Here is a 19012-nt window from a genome sequence, read left to right on the forward strand (position 1 = left end):
GTAACATGTGCATTAGCAAGAAGAATACACTGAACATTTAAGTCATACTGTATATATCCATGCCTTAGATGTCGTATATGAACATTTCCTTGTTTGTTTTAAAGTGTATTCATCCTCATAGATTGGTGGTGTCATGTCAGTGCTGGAATCAGCAAGAAACTACAAAAGGGACTACAATCCCCATCACCCCATCAAACTCCTCCATCTATTCATGCACACGTGATCCCAATCACACACACACACACACACGCACGCACGCTCGCACACACTATTTAGTATATATGGACTCAAAGAAAGACTCTTTGAGAAATTGAAAGACTTTGTGGTGGTTTTTGCATCATGTTGTGATCAGTTTGGTCTTAATTAGTTGTGGCTTGAATTTGCTACTATTGTCTATGTAGACACAACTTCCTACTGGTTAAAGATCAAATTCTTCTGTGTCTACAAAGAAATAAGGAGCTGGACCATGACAAAGAAGAAATAAATAAGACAACAACAACAGTTTAAAGATGTAGTGAGAATAGATAATGGCTTAATTGGGAGTTGATCAAAAGAGAAAGAGTGGGAGAAAGAAAGGAGGACAAGGATCATGGGACTTGGAACTGTACATCTTTTCTCAACAAATAAACAAATATTGCAATGATTATGTATCAGATCAACACTTGGGATTAGTGGTCATGGTTAGTTATTATGCATTACTAACACCATCAGACATGAAAACTAGAAAATCGTGTGCAGTACTTACGTCCAGGCCAGGTTTTTGTAGTTTTGGTAGTGGTGTTAAATGGTTTGTTTTCATAAGCCGCTACAAACTCACAAGTATATTCAGTAAAACTTTTCAAATTAGAAAATTCACAGGAGTTCTTGGTACAGTGCCCTGAAATGATAAAACTCATAATAAAGTATAACTGTTGAATAATGATTAAAAAGACAGAAGAACATTTGAAATGAAGAGGACACATCTGTAAAGCACAGGGACAAACCTTTTAAATATCTGGTGTAATCTGGAATGAAATAGAAACACAAAGATTTCTAAGATTAAAAAAAGAGAGATCTTGCATGATTCTTCTAAGTTTACTATATAAGAGAATGTTTTCCTACCATGTTCTTTGCACGTTACATCCCAGGTGAAGTCTGTGGTAATCGATGGACACTTCTCGCTATCCAATTGCCAGGATGCATGAATGCTATTATGACTTACAGAGAGACTGGGCTCATTCACTATATCTACAACAGAGAGAGTAGTTAGCTGCATTTTTTTTAAAACCTCTCTAGATTAAATAATAGTGACTGTCATTGAGGAATTACAACTTCTTATACCATTTATTAACACTTTTGAGATCCTTCTAGCTATAGGGCACTTAGTTTGCTCAGTGGTGATCAAAAAGTGTTTGGAAAGGTATTGGTCAAATGGTTGGGCAAACATGTTGCTTCTTTAATACATTCTGATCAGACAGGCTTTGTGCAGGACAGAAAATATGTTGTCATTACATGCTGATGACTTGTTTTTGAACATATCTGAATGTACCATGTCATGACATGCTCTATTGGAGTTGATAAAACACTTTGGTAGCTTTTCTGGTTTTTCAATTAATTGGGAAAGGAGCATTTTTGTTCTCTTGAGATGCAAGATTTCTAATCTCTGTCCCATATAAAATTTCCCATCAACACTTTACTTACCTTGGAGTAACCATTCCCAAGGACCCTAAGGACTTGTTTGAATTTTAACTTTACTGAAGCCACTAATAAACTGAACATTTGTGTTGAGAAATTGAGGATTCTTCCACTGTCCCTGATTGCGCATGTCGGTGCGATAAAATGGTTTCCCTTCCCAATTTTCTTGATCTTTTTCATAATTTACCCATATGTTTACTTCCCATTATAAATTACTGAACTCAGTTATCTTGCCTTTTGCTCGGGGCTACAAGGCCCATCGTATTTCCAAAGCCCATTTTCAAAATTTCAAGGACCTTTGCGACCTAGCCTTGTTTTTATGCACTACTATTTAGCAGCCAATACTAGAGCTTTCATGTATTGGCAGAATTGCAGTCTTAATACTGATGGCAGCATTGGTGATTATCCTTTTTGGGTACATATTGAAGCTTACTCCGTCACTTAAACATCTCTATCTGCTTGATTATTTTCCACTGGTTACTTGCTTAAAAAGATACCTCATAAAAGTTACTAGTCCATAAATCTGTTAGAATTTTAAAACAAGTCCAAGAAGTCCTGAAGTCATACAGCTTTCAGTATATTCTCATATATGCAATAATAATAACAATAATAATAATAATAATAATAATAATAATAATAATAATACATTTAGCATGCTAAAACAGACAAAGTTTTCTGAACATGGAGAGACAGGGGTCTTGTCACAGTTAAGGATTTGTATCTGGATGGTTAGTCATTTATTTTGTTATAATTTGTCATTTTGTTAAACAGTCCTTCTCTGACTATGAGAATTTGCCACATGAACATCCTTTTTATAATCACTGACAACAACCTCTTGAATCTAGGCAGTTTGCTTCCATGTTCTCCTCTCATTTTATGGTCTCTACTGGGAACATTAAAGCAGCCTGGTCAAGAAAGCTTGAGGAGGAGCCCTGTAAGGACGGTCTGCAGACGATTCATACATGTTCTACTAATGCAAGGCTTCCGCTGATACAGTTTATGGTATGCACAGTTTGCATTAATACAAAGAGAATATTCAGAAAATTTACCAATCTGTCCCCACTCTGCTCGATGCTTGTGTTCTGAGGGGACTGTTATGTCATATGTTTTGGATGTTCCAAAACATATTTCATTTCTGGAGGATATATTTTGCTGGTACTCTTTGGTGTATGAAATGGAGATTGGTCCTAATATTAAATTTGCCCTTTTTGGCTGCTTGACTGCCACACTGACTCTCTCATATGCCCTTTGAGCCTACTGTCTTTATGTCTTTAATCTTTGGCATGGTTATAGCCAAGAGAATCATTCTGGGCTGCAACTATACAGCTTCTCCAAGGTTTTAGGACTGGCTTAGTGAGATGGGCCTTTCCCTATGACTGGAGAGAATATGTTTTATTATTATATTTTATTTTTTACAGACATAAAAATATATATATATTTGGGGATCCTTTCCTTGAACATTTAGAAAGTAGTTGAAATATGTAGAATGTTATTTTTATTTTCACTCCATTATACTTATTATGAAGGGGCATGTTAGTTTAGTAGTTAGCAAGTTTGACTCTCAACTCCAGGGTTTGGGGATCAATTCCCACCTCTGCCCTGTGTGAACGGAGCATGCAGGTTCTCCCTGTGCCTCTCAGGGAGGGTTTCCTCAGGCTACTCCAAAGAAATGCATTGTAGGCTAATTGGCATTCTCAAATTGTCTGTAGTGTGTAAATTTATGCATGAGATTGTGACCTGTAATGAGTTGGCACCCCGTCTTGGGTGCCCCGAGCTCCCTGGGATAGGCTCCATGCTCCCCCAATACCTTGTGTAGGATAACTGGTATGGAAAATGGATGGATGGATACCTAGGTGAACGATTTAAAAAAAAATTTCTTACCCTTTACCCTCTCATTAGCTATGATTACCAGGTTGGCATTTGAGGGATCATAGGATTTACATTTATTTTATTTGTTTTTTTGTGTGTTTTTATGTCTACAAACTGATAAGCATGTATGGATTAAAACTGCCTTTAAATTTGTCTCATCGGAAAACTGTTTCTGTTGTTGAACTTTGCACACTATAAAAGTACTTGACTCCATCAGATTTATATTCATCGACGTAAAGTTTTGTCCGAACCACACATTATTAAGTTCAAAACCAAAATAGGTATTTAAAAAAAAAGTGTGTGTGTGTGGGAGGGACTCCGGATATACCTCAGCTCTGACCAGGATAAAAGTGATCACTAAATATAAATAGACAAACTGTACAGGGACACTGAAATAGCTCCTATATTTGATATAGCTTTTACATTTTGTTGCTTCCAGTAGAAATAGACATAATCTTTTATGGCTTCATGTGTGAGGAGTAATTCCTGTCACAATGTGTCTTAAATGAGCTAAAAAATTTAAGTGTCTTAAATGAGCTAAAAAAAAAAAAAAAATGCCATCAGGAGACTTTGTTCCAACTAGCATAGTATGGTGTAAAACTGGCAACCCTACCAGCATTGTGTGTTCTCAATGACACACTGAGAGGGCAGGGGTAATTATTAAAATTTCTACATTTAAGATTTAGTTTTATGATTTAGAGTTAAAATGTAGATGACATTTACATTTTAACATTTAGAATTAATATATACATTTTACATTTAGATTCATATGTAAAATTTACTCTGAAACTTAAAACAGTTATTTGACACGAGTCACTATGTAACTAAAACAAACAAACAAACAAACAAACCAACAAATAAACAAAAAATAAATAAATAGTCATAGAGAAAAGTATATTCAACTTTTTGCATTTGATGCCCCATATAATATTATGTAGAACATGTAGATGTTTTAATATATTTTTGAAAATCTGAATAGTTGAATGGTTTGTGTCTTCTTAATTCTGTCTTTATTAAGGTAATATCAGACTTAAATTAAAAAAAAAAAATCCCACTTCACTTTATATTCCATTTCTCATACAGCTCTCATTATGCTTTGACACAAGAGTTATCCGTGACCTATTTGTTTTGTTGATATCACCTTAATGTCATCTTACCGGCTGATGAGGTTCTCACTGCATAAGGAAAATGCTGAAATTGAGTCAGTGCCCAAAAATTTTGTCTTAACTGTCTTCTCTGAGCAGAATTTGTGTTGTTTTGTACTTTTATATTGTATTAAATGTCTGTTTATTATCATTTGTATTCAAGTATTTTTGTCTTCAAAAAGTTGTCACCTTTTTAAAATGAATTTATTGTTTGTTTGTATTTTTATATGAATCAGCTTAGGATGTCACTAACAGAATTTCACTGTGCGATACACTAAAAGACACTAAAACTTTTAAATCCTTGAATAATAGATTAAAACTTCTACACTGACAGTTTCACACTTTGACCAGGCTGTATACTCAGATTTATTCAATCTTTTTTTTATATAAAATTACAGTGACTTAAATGTGTGAGAGAACTCAGCTCGGTAAAAGAGATCATTATTAGCAACTTGCACACGTCCAGTTTGTGTCCACTGACTTACTGAAGCTAATGTCATTAGAGAGAGGGTCAGGATGATGTGCCTTGGTCAAAACACTTCTATGAGGCTTTTTTATAGGATCTGATACTCAGATAAATTACCAACTTACCACAATCAATCTTAACTGGGATGGGATCACTTGTAGCTGTTCCATTCCCATAATCATATGTCCCAGTGCAGATATGATTATGAATAGGTTTCAAATCTTTAAAATCTGCAACTGCCAAACCTACAAAGAATAAAGTTTTTATTATTATTATTATAAACATCATTATTATGTGTTACATCATAAAAAAATATTGTTTGTGGCAATAAAACAAACAGTTGCTCTTATTAAACAGTGTAAGCATTTATAACTTCAGTGCTTACCATTGCAGTTGTATGTGAGGTCTTTTAGGCAGTTTGAAGGCTGATTGTCCCAACGTAATTTCGTAGGGAACTCGTTTGTATAACTAATAACAGGCTTTACTGCAACAGACACATTTAAGAATTTATTTTCCAAAACGATTCTTCCACATACTTTACGCACAGCTATATTTAAGCCTTTGTAATTTGGGTGTGAAAATTCCAAACCGTGCTATGTGTTATTAATACAATACAGCCTACATTCATTAATTAATGAGATTTATTAATTAGAGACTGTATATATAATGTATACAGTATGCAATGTAATATATATGTATTTTTGTGTTCATCATGTACATTAATAAGTGCAATATATACCTGGGGGAAGTGTGAAAGGGATAGATTTCTTGCAGGGATCTCCTTTAAAAGTCACGATATAGCCAGTGCAGGAGATATTGGTATTGAGATCAATACATTTATTCAAATTCCATTTGGTCTCAAAACACACTTGTACTTTTGTCCCAGTTATCTTCAACGTGTGGTTTACATCTGAGTCAACTGCAAAAACAATCAAATTAAATAAAGCTGTTAAAATTCTTTTCTTATTACATATAATAGCCACTTTATTATTAGTTGAATAAAGTAGTGTACAAATTCTGTACACAAAATTATATATTTAATTTACCTAATTCTCTTGTTTTAAAAAATCCAGTCGTGGGGTTACAGGAAGGAGTAAGAGTGACAGCGTAATTTTGGCAAGGCTTAAATGATTTAAGTGACATTGGGAAAGACTCTTCTGTAGAGCTTCCATCTGATGTGTCTGTGAATTTAATCTTGTATTTGTCTGCTGAGTCATTCTTGTCAATTTTCACTGTCACAGTATCGTTTTCTTCTTCGAGGGTGTAGTTGCCTGTAAAGAAATGTTTTCATGTACATTGTGAAAAAAACAATATCATGATCATAAACAGAAGAACTTTTGCTTTGGAATTGATGGACTTGTACTTACACTTGGGGGATGTCTCTGTGGAGTAAAAAGAATGACAAAATTATAGTATATATACTTAGATGAAATATAAATATAAAGGTCATTAATAAGAAGTGTGTGTGTTTGTGAGAGAGAGAGAGAGAGAGAAAGAGAGAGAGAGAAAGAGAGAGAGAGAGAGAGAGAGAGAGAGAGAGAGAGAACTAAGCAGCTGTGTGATCCATCATTGTCTTGTTACCTGTTGCTGTGCTGGTTGTGAGTGTGGGTGGGGTTGTGTTCATGGTGGAGGGAGTGCGTGAGGAGTCAGAAGTGCTTGCGTTTGAGTTTTCTGCAAATTGTCAACAATGTCAGTAGGTTGTGAATTACAGCTAATAGTACAATCTCCACAATTGGCTATATATGTATGTATGTGTGTGTGTGTGTGTGTGTGTTCGTAGGTAGGAACCGGTAATATCTGTGTTCTTTTTGGGTGTGTGGTTAGGTTTTGTTTAGGTTTTGTTTAGGTTTTGTTAGGTTTAAAATCAATATAAAAAAAATTTTGTGTTAAAAGCAAAAAGAAAAATATCTGCTGTAAAATTTCACAATTTATGGTTAGTGTGCATGTAAAGCAATACAATGAGTCAGGAAAAGAGGTAGAGAGAGAGAGAGAGAGAGAGAGAGAGAGAGAGAGAGAGAGAGAGAGAGAGAGAGAGATTATTACCTGGTCCATTTTTGTCATCTGCAGTACCTGTGGTCAGTAAAACACAAAATAAGAGATATGGCACTTTGTTGAAGCTTTAGGGCCATCTGAAATATGCAAATGTACCAGATTTGTTTGGCTTTTGTGCAGTAACAATATGAATGGAATCGAGCATCAGGGTGTTAGACCTAAAAAAAAAATAGTTTGTCTGTGCCAGGAAATTTTCTCTAAGTCAGGGGTCAGGAACCTATTTCTGGTGGGACATATATGGCTCTTTCAGTGACTGTCTATGGCTCAAAAGCATGAAAAAAAAACGAATCACAAAAGCTAGTGTGTCAATTCAATTAAAACTCTACATGTTACATATTTTAAAATATTACATAATTCATAATCGATGCCCGTTTGTCATGTATACACCAACCTGTGGCACAACAAGCTCAAATTTCACTGGACAGTGAAGCAGAGCAGTAATTTCCCATTTTTATTCATAACTCAGTTGAAAACTACATAACCAGTCTGTTTTCATTTTTTTTAACAAAGGTGAAATGACTAAAAGAAAATAGACGACGAGTATCGTTCTTTCCAGTCCGAACGGACTGATGAATTTGCATTTTGCATAAAAGTCGCATCAATGGTAAATAATGTTCAATTTACTCTTATTTACTTACTGCATCTTGTACTGATTTACCGTTTGATGAAACTATCATAACTGATTAAATGATGTCCAAGTGCCACCTACAGGCCTATTAGGTGAAGCGCAGGAAGTTTGGTCAAGAACACTGCTTGTTTGTTTGTTTTAAACTAGTTTATGGATTTATTTATTTTTTTCCTTTTTGGATCATGCAACAGTCCCAAACTGCATGCATTTTTTATGTTCAGAAATTATGTTTTCTAAAAAGTTTTTATCTTCATTGCCTTTTTTAGACCGGAATATTACACATTCTGAACGTTGGAAAATTTATTATTAATTTTGTTTCATTTTAAAATTCATTTACTTTAAAATATTTGATATTTACACAGAATCAAAATTCAACAATAGAAAATCTAATGAATCTGGATATGCGTGAAAGTAATTTATGAAGGAAACGGTTAACGTCTAACAAATCTGTGGTTATAAAATGAGAGAAGTGGTTTAATGAATAGCTGAAACCATACACAAGACTAAGAACATGTATGGACTTCAGTTTATATTCAGCATCATGATTCCTGGTTTATCAGATCAAGAGGACGGCATTAAATGATATATTACTATAGAGGTAGGATGAGCACTCTTAAAATGATCTCTGTTTACAAAATAAGGTTCTAATTTTGACATTTCCTTAAGAAGTAGTCTGAGATTTTTTTAATCAGTTATTATTACTTTATTGATTGTTATTAGTCACACATCCATTACAGCACAGTGAAATTCTTTTCTGTGCATACCACAGCATGTTAGGAAGTTGGGGTCAGAGCACAGGGTCAGCCATGATACAGCGCACCTGGAGCAGAAAGGGTTAAGGGCCTTGAACCCCTGACCTCCCAAGCCGTAACCCAGAGGCTTAACCGCTAAGCCACCACTGCCCCACATGTTATGTTCTACTTTGCAATACACGCATAAAACTCTCATCGTAATTTTGAATCCTGATGATGCCACGTCACGCATGGTCGAGAACCTAAATTGTCTGTGCTCTCTGGAAAGTAGGGATGGCTGACGCTTTCTCCCCTGTCAATCACAGAGACACTAACCAATCGTGTGTGTCTGTGAGCTCATGTATGCTGAGGAGACCGTGCTTTCCTGCAGCATGAGCAGCAGTTTAAAAAGATGCGGTGGGCTGGCTTCACTTGTCTCAGAGGTTAGCCTTCACCCTCCCTGCTATGATAGGGGAGAACTGACTGGTGGGTGGGAAATGGGAGGTGACCAAATTTAGGAGAAAAATAGCATGGTGATCACCAGGGTCTGGGTCACTGAGACTGAAGTCACAGGTGGGGTCTTGACTGAGGGTGAGAGTTTGGGAGAGCTTGGAGTTTTGGTGAGTGCAAGACTGATCAGAGTGTGTGATGAAGGTGGTGATGATGATGATGAGAAGACCCTGTGTTACCTTGAGTGGAAGCTAGGGAAACTGATGGGGTGACTGTAGGTGTTACTGTTACCACACAAAGCAATGGTGTAAGCTATATGAAGCACACTCCACAGAAACATTGAAGCAGCAACTTAAAATATTAAGCTTTCAGCAATGAATCAGCAAATGCTGTGGACAAAAATATTGCACATAGTTATATACATCATAGCATTTTATATTTATAGTTCGACACTTTTGGTTGTAGGAATTCATTTAGAACAAAAATTATGTGGGATATTTGGGAGACAGAGTCTAACAGAAAAAAGGTATGTGTGTGTCTGTGTGCATTTTTTGTTAGTTTGTTTGCTTGTTTGTTTTTTATACCTGCTGTATACATCTTACGCGACCATATTCCTGTCCAAGTCTTATAAATTATCGAATGGAGGAGCATCATCGACAGTGGCTTATGTATAGCACAGCCTGGTTGGTGTAGCAACGAGTGCACACAAGCTATTTCAGTTTTTTAACCATAGCTTCCTGTACACTGTAACCCCCCCCACCCCACCCCCCCACCACCACCACCACCACCACCACCCCCCTTTGCCCGGGCTGAGAACACTTTGCTTTCTTTACTTGGATGTGTATAACATGTTTTCAGAAATGTTACAGCAAAGTACTATTTTAAAAAAAAACACAAATGTTGTACTGGATACACAAACCACACTGTCACTGATCAAATCCACATTGTATTTCTAAAGTAAATGTTAGAGTATATATATATATATATATATATATATATATATATATATATATATATATATATATATATATATATGTGTGTGTGAAACTAGCTGGCATGTTACACCACAACACTGCATCTACAGTTTATATTACCTCTATTAAGTTGAACTACTTATAAGATAATGATGTGATGTTTACAATTCAATAAAATACAGTAAAATACTGTATTTATACTGTATACTGCTTCCTCTCAAAATGGATAATGTTATAAAGGTAAAACATATTATTCTACTTTTGCTCATCATTTGGAAGGCCTTGAATCATGTTGGTTGTATTATTATTATTATTAGTAGTAGTAGTAGTAGTAGTAGTAGTAGCAGTATTAAATGGTGACACCACTGTGGTAGATGTCTCAGTCTGGACTGTGTATGATTATGTCTTCTTCCCCATTCCTACACTGTCCACACACAAACGTTCATATATATGACTTGCTTGTAATGTTCAACAGAAGCACACACTTCTGTGTGGTATGGGGAATTGTTTAGGAATGCAGCTAGAATCTCTTGAATCTCGAATCTAAGAATATTGGGTGTGGTTAGAGCTAGCTAAAGTGTAAATGAGGGTTGCTTTGGAAATTTGTTTTGCATTTACCATTTTATATTCAAAAATAAAGCCTGATACATTCTTGTGTAATAAAAGCGCCTTAAAATAACTCCCTGGACTGTTCACCGAATCCAGAGGAATTACATTCCTAATTCAAGTAGTTACTGAATATTATGCATCAACTTAAATAAATTGTAAATGATAATATCACCGTAATTCTAATAAATCATGTAGTATGTATTATTAAGCTCATATAATCCTATAATAAACTATTTACTACCGTATCTGTTGTAGAACGTGTTGAAATAACATTTCACTTCTTGTGAAGTGCCTTATAGAGTAGCTGTAAAAGTCTTATCAGGTTTATACACATGAGACACTGTTCAGTTCGAATGATCATTTTGGCATGTGAGCACATGACTTTATCTCTCCACTTCCTAAACGCTATACATCAGTATTCCACAGTTTCAGTATTTCATATACATTTACTACATATCTTACAGAAGAATGGTGTAAGGGGTTACAAATGTATGCTTTTTTTTATAGAAACATATATAGAAAACTTTTTTTTTTTTTTTTTTTTTGTATAAACAGCTTTTCAGTTTGGAAGAGACACCAACTCAAGTTACAGTGGCCACATTTCAGAATCAGACTGTATTGTGAAAAAGACACCAAAAAGGAACTATAAGTGTTCTCAGAAGTAGACGAGGACATGCTCAACACCCAAACTGTGCTGAAAGTAGCTTTAAAGTAGAAAATGCTGGCAGACGGAGGTTTAATCAGAACAGTAAGATCAGGCCGAGACTCTGAATCCAGTGCTGAGCAGCACACAGTGAAACCATTCAAGCAGCCATTAAGCATCACTCAGACTGTTTTAAATCAGAGCCTCAGTGGACACACCCAAAAAGAACACACATATTATCGGTTCCTACCTACGAACACACACACACACACACACACACACACACACACACACTCATTGAATCGAAAAAATTCATCAGGAAAGCATAAGAAGTTCTCTTATTCCAACTGATCTAGAAATGTAACACGAAGCAAGGCATCATGGAAGAGTTTTTAAATGCCGAGTCCAACATCATCTATCATCTCCATATATATCAGTATAGAATTTCATAATTACGCTTTCAATAATTATGTAGATATTATATTTCTTCAGTCCAAAGGATGTAGTGTATTCATTTAAATAATAAATGAGTCACTCAGTTATACTGTCATTCTCAAGAAATGTTAGAAACGGACAAACCATAAATTATTATTATTATTATTAGTAGTAGTAGTAGTAGTAGTAGTAGTAGTAATAATACTAATAATAATAAATAATAATAATAAACATTTATGAAGAAAACGATCACCATGTCACATTTTTGCCTGTACATAGCTTCCTGAGTAGTAAAACATGCCGCTATAGAAAAGTGTTCTACTCACATAACACTAATCCTGCCAGGATCAGGAATAAAAACCTTGGTCCATGGAACTTTGCCATAACGGGGTGTAAAAGGCCTCTTCTAAGACACCACAAGTCCTGTTGGAAACAAAAACATCAAGTTAAAATATCTGAGAACTGATTCTGATTTAATTGTAATCTATAGTTTCGCTCAAAAAATGTTTTTATTCATGTTCATTTTTATTAATTATTTTTTTTTACTTACACTTTCTTTGGATTTATCTAATCAGTCGTCACAGTTTCCTGCGTGGTTTATGCCCCGGCGTTCTCAAGCTTGTGTTTGTGCTTGACAGACGGACGAACGTCCTGAACTCTCTCACCTTCAGTGACGCACTAAAGGCATCTAAACCAACAGTTGTATTTTTAGCTATGCCACAATCTCTCTCATTTTTTTGCACCTATGTTTCACTTGTTGAAGCTAAGAAGCAACACTTTAAGAACATTATGCATTTATAATACACATCCTCATGTCCACGATACAGAAATAATTCCCTTGTATTATGTGAGAGAAATTCTGAATACTATTGTCTCCTTGGACGATTGAAAAAAAAATTCTAGTAGATGACGAGATATTCATAGTCTTCACAATTTTATGTTGACGAACATTATACTGAAGTTGTTCCACAAATTGTAGACGCAGTTTTTAGCAGACTTTTTTGAGACGTGTTGTGACCATCAATTCAAAATTACCTTATTTTTTCCTTAAAACGGCACATTTCTACAGTTTAAACATTTGATGTTTTCTATGTTTTATTGTGCATAACATGAGATTTGCAAATCATTGCATTCTGTTTTTATTTACATTTTACACAGCGTCCCAACTTTTTTCAAATCGGGGCTATATATGTGTGTGATTGTGTGTGTATTAGTACTGCCCTTCAGATGCTAAATAAGATAGTTACATGTCTCCCAGAAGACAAAATACTAATAATTTACACAGATCATCCTGTTCAAAAGTTTACACCCCCTGGCTCTTAATGTATCGTGTTATCTTCTTGAGGATCAGTGAATGTTTGCACCTTATGTAATAGTTGTGTACGAGTTCCTCAGTTGTCCTCAGTGTGAAAAGATGCATCTAAACATCATATAGCCACTGTTGGAAAGGGGTCAAATATGCAGAAGATGCTGGAAAAGTAAAGAATGTGCAGGACCTGGAGAATATTCCTGAAGAACAGTGGGCAGTTTAACTGCTCAGGACAAACAAGGCACTCATGAATAGGGATGGGACCGAAACCCAGTATTAAACTGGCCCCGGTGCTAAATTATGAAAGAGGGTAGTATCTATAAGCTCTGACATTATCGGTTCTGCTTTCGGTACTGGAGAAATTAAGAAAATATATTTCCTATTTATTATTGCTAAATAAACGGTATCTTGCACATTTTATCTCACCAACCATTTCTAATTTGTGATAATCTAAAGATATGCCTCTGCTTTTTTGTTATTGACAAGCCAGAAGAGAAATCTCTCGTGCATGGAGGTTGTCTGCCACACGCAACAGCGACCACACAAACACACACAACACGAAAGCTCCCACTTAATATGTAGTGATGATGGTGGAGAGAACCAAACGTTCACAATGTGGTTACAGGTCACTAGAGCTGATGCAGACACAAGTTACCACAAGTGCAACAAGATTTCTGCTTGTAAGGGCAGAAACATAAGCAGTCTGTCAAAGCTTTAAAAAGTTCATTATGCGCGGACAGAGAAATGCTACATTGTCGAGTGCCTAGCTAGCTCGTCTCTGGTTGAGAGAGAGAGAGAGAGAGAGAGAGAGAGAGAGAGAGATAGATTGAGATTATTACCTGATCTAGGATTGTCTATGTCATCTGCAGCAGTTGTGGTCAGAAAAGCACAAAATAAGAGATATGGCACTTCGTTTAAGTTTTAGCACCATTTGAAATGTGCAAAGTACCGATAAGAATACCGTTAAAGTTCCAGATCAATATCGGTAAGAGTAGTAATACCATTAAAACCTTAACAATACCCATCATGAACAACTATCACAAAACATAAAAACAGTCTTGGATCATACAGGTAGTGACACACAGTATTAAGAATCAAGGGTGTGTAAACTTTTGAACAGGGTAATATTTATAAATTCAGCTATAATCTTGTCTTGTGGACTATAGGTAAACATCTGTTATGTGAAATAGTTTATTTATGACAGAACTAAATAAAAACAACATGGGATTTTTACGATCCCTCTTATTTTGTTAACATCGTTAAGATTTTGCGGATTCTGGAAGGGGTATGTAAACTTCCTACCACAACTCTAAGTGTGAAAAAAATCTAGTGAAGGTGTCAAAATGAGCAAATGCTTGAGTAGTATGTTGGTCAACTTTAACTAAACACGTCTTCTGTTATATATGAGAACTACAGCCTCTTAGCTTCACAGTCACAACTTTCTGTCTCTTTGTGACTTGTGAAAATGGCAACTTAACAATTACAACTTACAGATGTCTCGGGTCTAGCAGTTCTTTGCAGAACAGGATGACATATGACCTCTTCATTTTAAACATGCTCCAGGTTGTGAAACAGTTCCTGTTCTTTTATTACCTACAATCTCTCACACCTCATGTTACAGTTACAAACACCTGCCATGATTAATATGCAATTTTCTGATTTTGTCAATAAAATTTGCTGTTAAACAAATAAGATAAAAATACAGTGAATGTAAGGAAATGTGTAAAGAAAAAAATACAACAAGACTTAATGCTTATTATAGGAAAATACGCATGGTGTGTTGTGACGTGGCCCGACATTTTTCAATAACAACATGTCCCAAAGTATTTTAATCCTCTTGTAACAAAATGTAATAAACAATAAACAAACAATTTGTCTTTGATTACCATTTTTTTTTTGTTTTAAAGAACAATACAATGTACTTTTTGTATGTTCATATTAATAGCAAAACAAGTTACTTCCTGTTAGCATGTATGGTATATCAGCTATTTATATCAGCAATCATTTCCTTACCAGCCTCTTCTTTTCTCTTTTTGAAGATTTTTCCAAGTTTCCAAGTTAGTTACACATTTTTATCTCTAAAAGCTTATGGCTTTTTGGAATAGACCATCTGCAGGGTGGATGGTGTCTGCAATGATACACATGTACAGGGTTATAAACTATTTGAACAGTAGATCAAGACATGTGAATCAGTGTGAATTCTATACATGTAGAAGACATGGTTTAAAATGTTTTGACTTTGGGGGGGGGGTTCAGTTATTTGCTTGGGTATAATCTGAATTAAGCTTGTTATGCTAGGTTGGTATTTCAGTTTAGGAAATCTGAAAAAGTTATACTATTATTATTATTATTATAATTATTATTATTATTATCATTGTTGTTATTATTATTATTATTATTATTATTATTATTATTATTATTATGCTACACCACTCCGGGAACCGTCACCTTACCGTGGCGGAGAGGTTTGTGTGTGCCTACGAACCTGAGGGCTGTGTTGTCTGTAGCCTTGTGCTCCTGGTAGGGTCTCTCAAGGCAAAGTGGTCTCAGGGGAGGGGCCAGACTAAGAATGGTTCAAAGACATCCTCATGAAGAAAACAAAGGGAGGAGGAGTTACCCTGCCCGGAGGAAGCCCGGGGCCCCTGTCTGGAGCCGGGTCCAGAGGGAGGGCCCAACTGTGAGCACCTGGTGGCTGGGTTTGCCTCGGAGCCCAGCCAGGCAAAGCACAAAAATGTAACTTGGCACCCCCCTCTCCATCCTATGCCACTCATGGGGTCGGGTGCGCTGCTACATGAGTGGCAGTGAAGGTCAGGGGCCTCGATGGACCAGACTCTGGCGGCAGAGGCTGGCTCTGGGGACGTGGAACGTCACCTCTCTGTGAGGGAAGGAACTGGAACTTGTGCGGGAGGTGGAGCGCTACCAGTTAGATCTGGTGGGGCTTACCTCAATGCACAGTCTCGGTTCTGGAACCGTACTCCTGGATAGAGGATGGACTCTATTCTACTCTGGAGTTGACCAGGGTGTGAGGCGCCAGGCAGGTGTGGGGATACTCACAAGTCCCCGGTTGAGCGCCGTTACATTGGAGTTTACACCGGTGGACGAGAGGGTTGCCTCCTTACGCCTACGGGTTGTGGGGGAGAAACTCTGACTGTTGTCTGTGCATATGCACCGAACACCAGTTCCGAGTACTCGGCATTCTTGGAGACCCTGCACGGAGTCCTGTATAGGGCACCAGTAGGGGACTCCATAGTTCTGCTGGGAGACTTCAACGCGCATGTGGGCAATGATGGAGATACCTGGAGAGGCGTGATTGGGAGGAACGGCCTCCCTGATCTAAACCCGAGCCGGCGTTTGTTGTTGGACTTCTGTGCCAGTCATGGATTGTCTATAACGAATACCATGTTCAAACATAAGGAGGCTCATAAGTGTACGTGGTACCAGAGCACCCTAGGCCGAAGGTCGATGACCAATTTTGTAATCGTATCATCTGATCTGAGTCCGCATGTTCTGGACACTCGGGTTAAGAGAGGGGCAGAGCTGTCAACTGATCACCATCTGGTAGAGAGTTGGGTCAAGGGGTGGGGGAAGATTCTGGACAGACCTGGAAAGCCAAAACGGGTAGTGCGGGTGAACTGGGAACATCTGGAGGAGGCCCCTGTTTGCGAGATGTTCAACTCACACCTGCGGCAGAGTTTTTCAGGCACCCCTGTGGTGGTTGGGACACCGGTGGTCAGGGAAGCCATCCGACTGAAGAAGGAGGCCTTCCAGGATGTGTTATCCGGTCGACTCCGGAGGCAGTTGCAAGGTACCGACATGCCCGAAGGGCTGCAGTCTCTGCCATGAAAGAGGCAAAGCATCGGGTGTGGGAGAAGTTTGGAGAGGACATGGAGAAGGACTTTCGGTCGGCACCAAGGTGTTTCTGGAAAACCATCCGCCACCTCAGGAAGGGGAAATGGGGAACCATCCAAGATGTGTACAGTAAGGATGGGACACTGTTGACCTCAACTGAGAAAGTAATTGCACGGTGGAAGGAACACTTTGAGGAACTCCTGAATCTGACTAACACGCCCTCTATGGTAGAGGCAGAGGTGGAGGATGATGGGGGATCATCGTCAATTTCCCTGGTGGAGGTCACAGTGCCCAAAGAGTGGCAGACCAGGGTGGTGGTTCCCCTGTTCAAAAAGGGGGACCAGAGAGTGTGCGCCAAATATAGGGGTATCACACTTCTCAGCCTCCCTGGTAAAGTGTACTCCAGGGTGCTGGAACGGAGGGTTCGGCCAGTAGTCAAACCTCGGCTTGAAGAGGAACAATGCGGATTCCTTCCTGGTCATGGAACAACGGACCAGCTCATTACTCTCGCAAGGATCTTGGAGGGGGCCTGGGAGTATGCCCATCTGGTCTACATGTGTTTTGTGGATTTGGAAAAGGCATATGACCGGGTCCCCTGGGGTTTAATGTGGGAGGTGCTGAGGGAGTATGGGGTGAGGGGTTCCCTTCTTAGGGCTATCCAATCACTGTATTCCCAAAGCTAGAGCTATGTCTTGATGCTCGTCAAAAAGTCGGACTTGTTCCAGGTCGGGGTTGGTCTCCGCGAGGGCTGTGCTTTGTCACCAATCGTGTTTGTGATATTCATGGACAGGATATCGAGGTGTAGTCATGGTGGGGAGGGGTTGCAGTTTGGTGACCTGATGATCTCATCGCTGCATTTTGCAGATGATGTGGTCCTGATGGCGTCATCGTTCCGTGACCTCCAGCACTCACTGGATCAGTTTGCAGCTGAGTGTGAAGCAGCTGGGATGAGGATTAGCACCTCTAAATCTGAGGTTCTCAATGGGAAACCGATGGAGTGCCTACTCCAGGTGGGAAATGAGTACTTAAGGAGTTCAAGTACTGCACCGTTTTACCGCACCGTTGTGACGAAATAAGCGGTTGAGGATGGATGGATGGATGGATGGATGGATTTATGCTACCCAACATCAGTGCCTGACCTCACTAATGCTCTTGTGGCTGAATGAACACAAATATCACCAGCCACGCTCCAAAATCTAGTGAAAAGACTTTGCAGAAGAGTGTAGAAATGGAGTGTTCTACATGCACATATGTGTGTGATGGTCAGGTTTTCACAAACTTTTGGCCACTAGGATAGTAATATCTTGATGTGCTACAAGATTTTTTTAAAGAAAGCAATGTTTTGGAGAACAACACGGAGAATAACATGTTAATGCAAAGTAAAAGTTTAACATTATTACATTTAACACTCTACTAGGGGCGTGGCCACCTCGTGGGCTCTGTTTCAGGGAGTCTCATTGCAGGACCTTGCAGCATCTGTTCTGCTGCGAGCTCGGCCTTTCCCCATACATTTGTCAGATACTACCGAGTCAATGTCACTAAGACCCCGGTAGCTCTCTCTGTCCTAGGAGTGAGCTCCTCGTAGCCATTCTCCCTTGAGCCCTCTTCGCCATCATGAAGCTTGGGCTGTCAGGCTTCTCTTATTCATGTCACCAGCATGTCCTCCATGTTTTGCCTGCGTACCACTATCACTATCGTGCGTGGTGTTACTAGGGTTATCATTATGGGATGCTTCAAGCACCACCTATATAGGTGACCATCCCCTGACTTACAGGGCCGATAGCAGTTTGTGATGGTTATTTTGAACCAAAATCTCGGGTACGTTTTGTTTATGAATGGTTATGCGATGACTTTAGAAATAGAGTATTTAAATTATCGCTCGGTGTTTCTAAACACAGTCTGAACAGCAATGTCTGCACTCCGAGAAGAAATAAAACAGTGAATCACTCCTCCATTTCATTACCAAAACGCTGAACAGTCCCTTTACTTTGACCTCGCTGGAGAGGACTTAATCACTTTCAAATTTTTTCCCCCTACATGTCACTGATGTGCCAGTTATTTAACAGTGATCTTTTATGTTTCAGAAAGATTAGTACATGTGTAACTGTTGTAAAGTTAGTTAAGAGATATTTATCATTTCTTTGTTTGGTTGTCACTTGGGTGTAAATATGAAAGGTC

General features: G+C 38.1%; 1 protein-coding gene across 2 annotated transcripts; it reads right to left on the bottom strand.

Annotated features, from left to right (window-relative positions):
- Positions 1-310: 310 nt before the first annotated feature.
- Positions 311-12339, bottom strand: LOC108270793 (receptor-type tyrosine-protein phosphatase C). 2 transcript variants are annotated; one of them, XM_053683107.1, is made up of 11 exons: positions 12227-12339; positions 12003-12099; positions 7198-7224; positions 6522-6536; positions 6201-6425; positions 5894-6073; positions 5540-5638; positions 5280-5399; positions 1102-1227; positions 984-1004; positions 312-877 (listed from the first exon to the last, which is right to left on the bottom strand). In XM_053683107.1, exons 2-11 carry the CDS (start codon positions 12058-12060, stop codon positions 708-710), a joined length of 1041 nt encoding a protein of 346 aa, XP_053539082.1. In that variant the 5' UTR covers positions 12061-12099; positions 12227-12339; the 3' UTR covers positions 312-707. The 2 variants fall into 2 exon arrangements, with proteins under 2 accessions (XP_053539083.1, XP_053539082.1); XM_053683108.1 differs by lacking the exons at positions 7198-7224; positions 12003-12099; positions 12227-12339 and adding an exon at positions 6736-6821 and having other exon boundaries at positions 311-877.
- Between the last annotated feature and the right edge of the window lie 6673 nt (positions 12340-19012).

Source organism: Ictalurus punctatus, chromosome 10, assembly GCF_001660625.3.
Source record: "Ictalurus punctatus breed USDA103 chromosome 10, Coco_2.0, whole genome shotgun sequence".
Classification (NCBI taxonomy): domain Eukaryota; kingdom Metazoa; phylum Chordata; class Actinopteri; order Siluriformes; family Ictaluridae; genus Ictalurus; species Ictalurus punctatus.

Bases quoted from the DNA above. Each gene is read 5' to 3' on its own strand.
- LOC108270793 (XM_053683107.1), bottom strand. From the start codon at position 12,060: ATGGCAAAGTTCCATGGACCAAGGTTTTTATTCCTGATCCTGGCAGGA. The intron at 6,074-6,200 runs GTAAATTAAATA...TTGTTTTTGCAG, and splicing joins TTTTAAAACAAGAGAATTAG to TTGACTCAGATGTAAACCAC. The intron at 878-983 runs GTTTGTCCCTGT...TTATCATTTCAG, and splicing joins TTACACCAGATATTTAAAAG to GGCACTGTACCAAGAACTCC.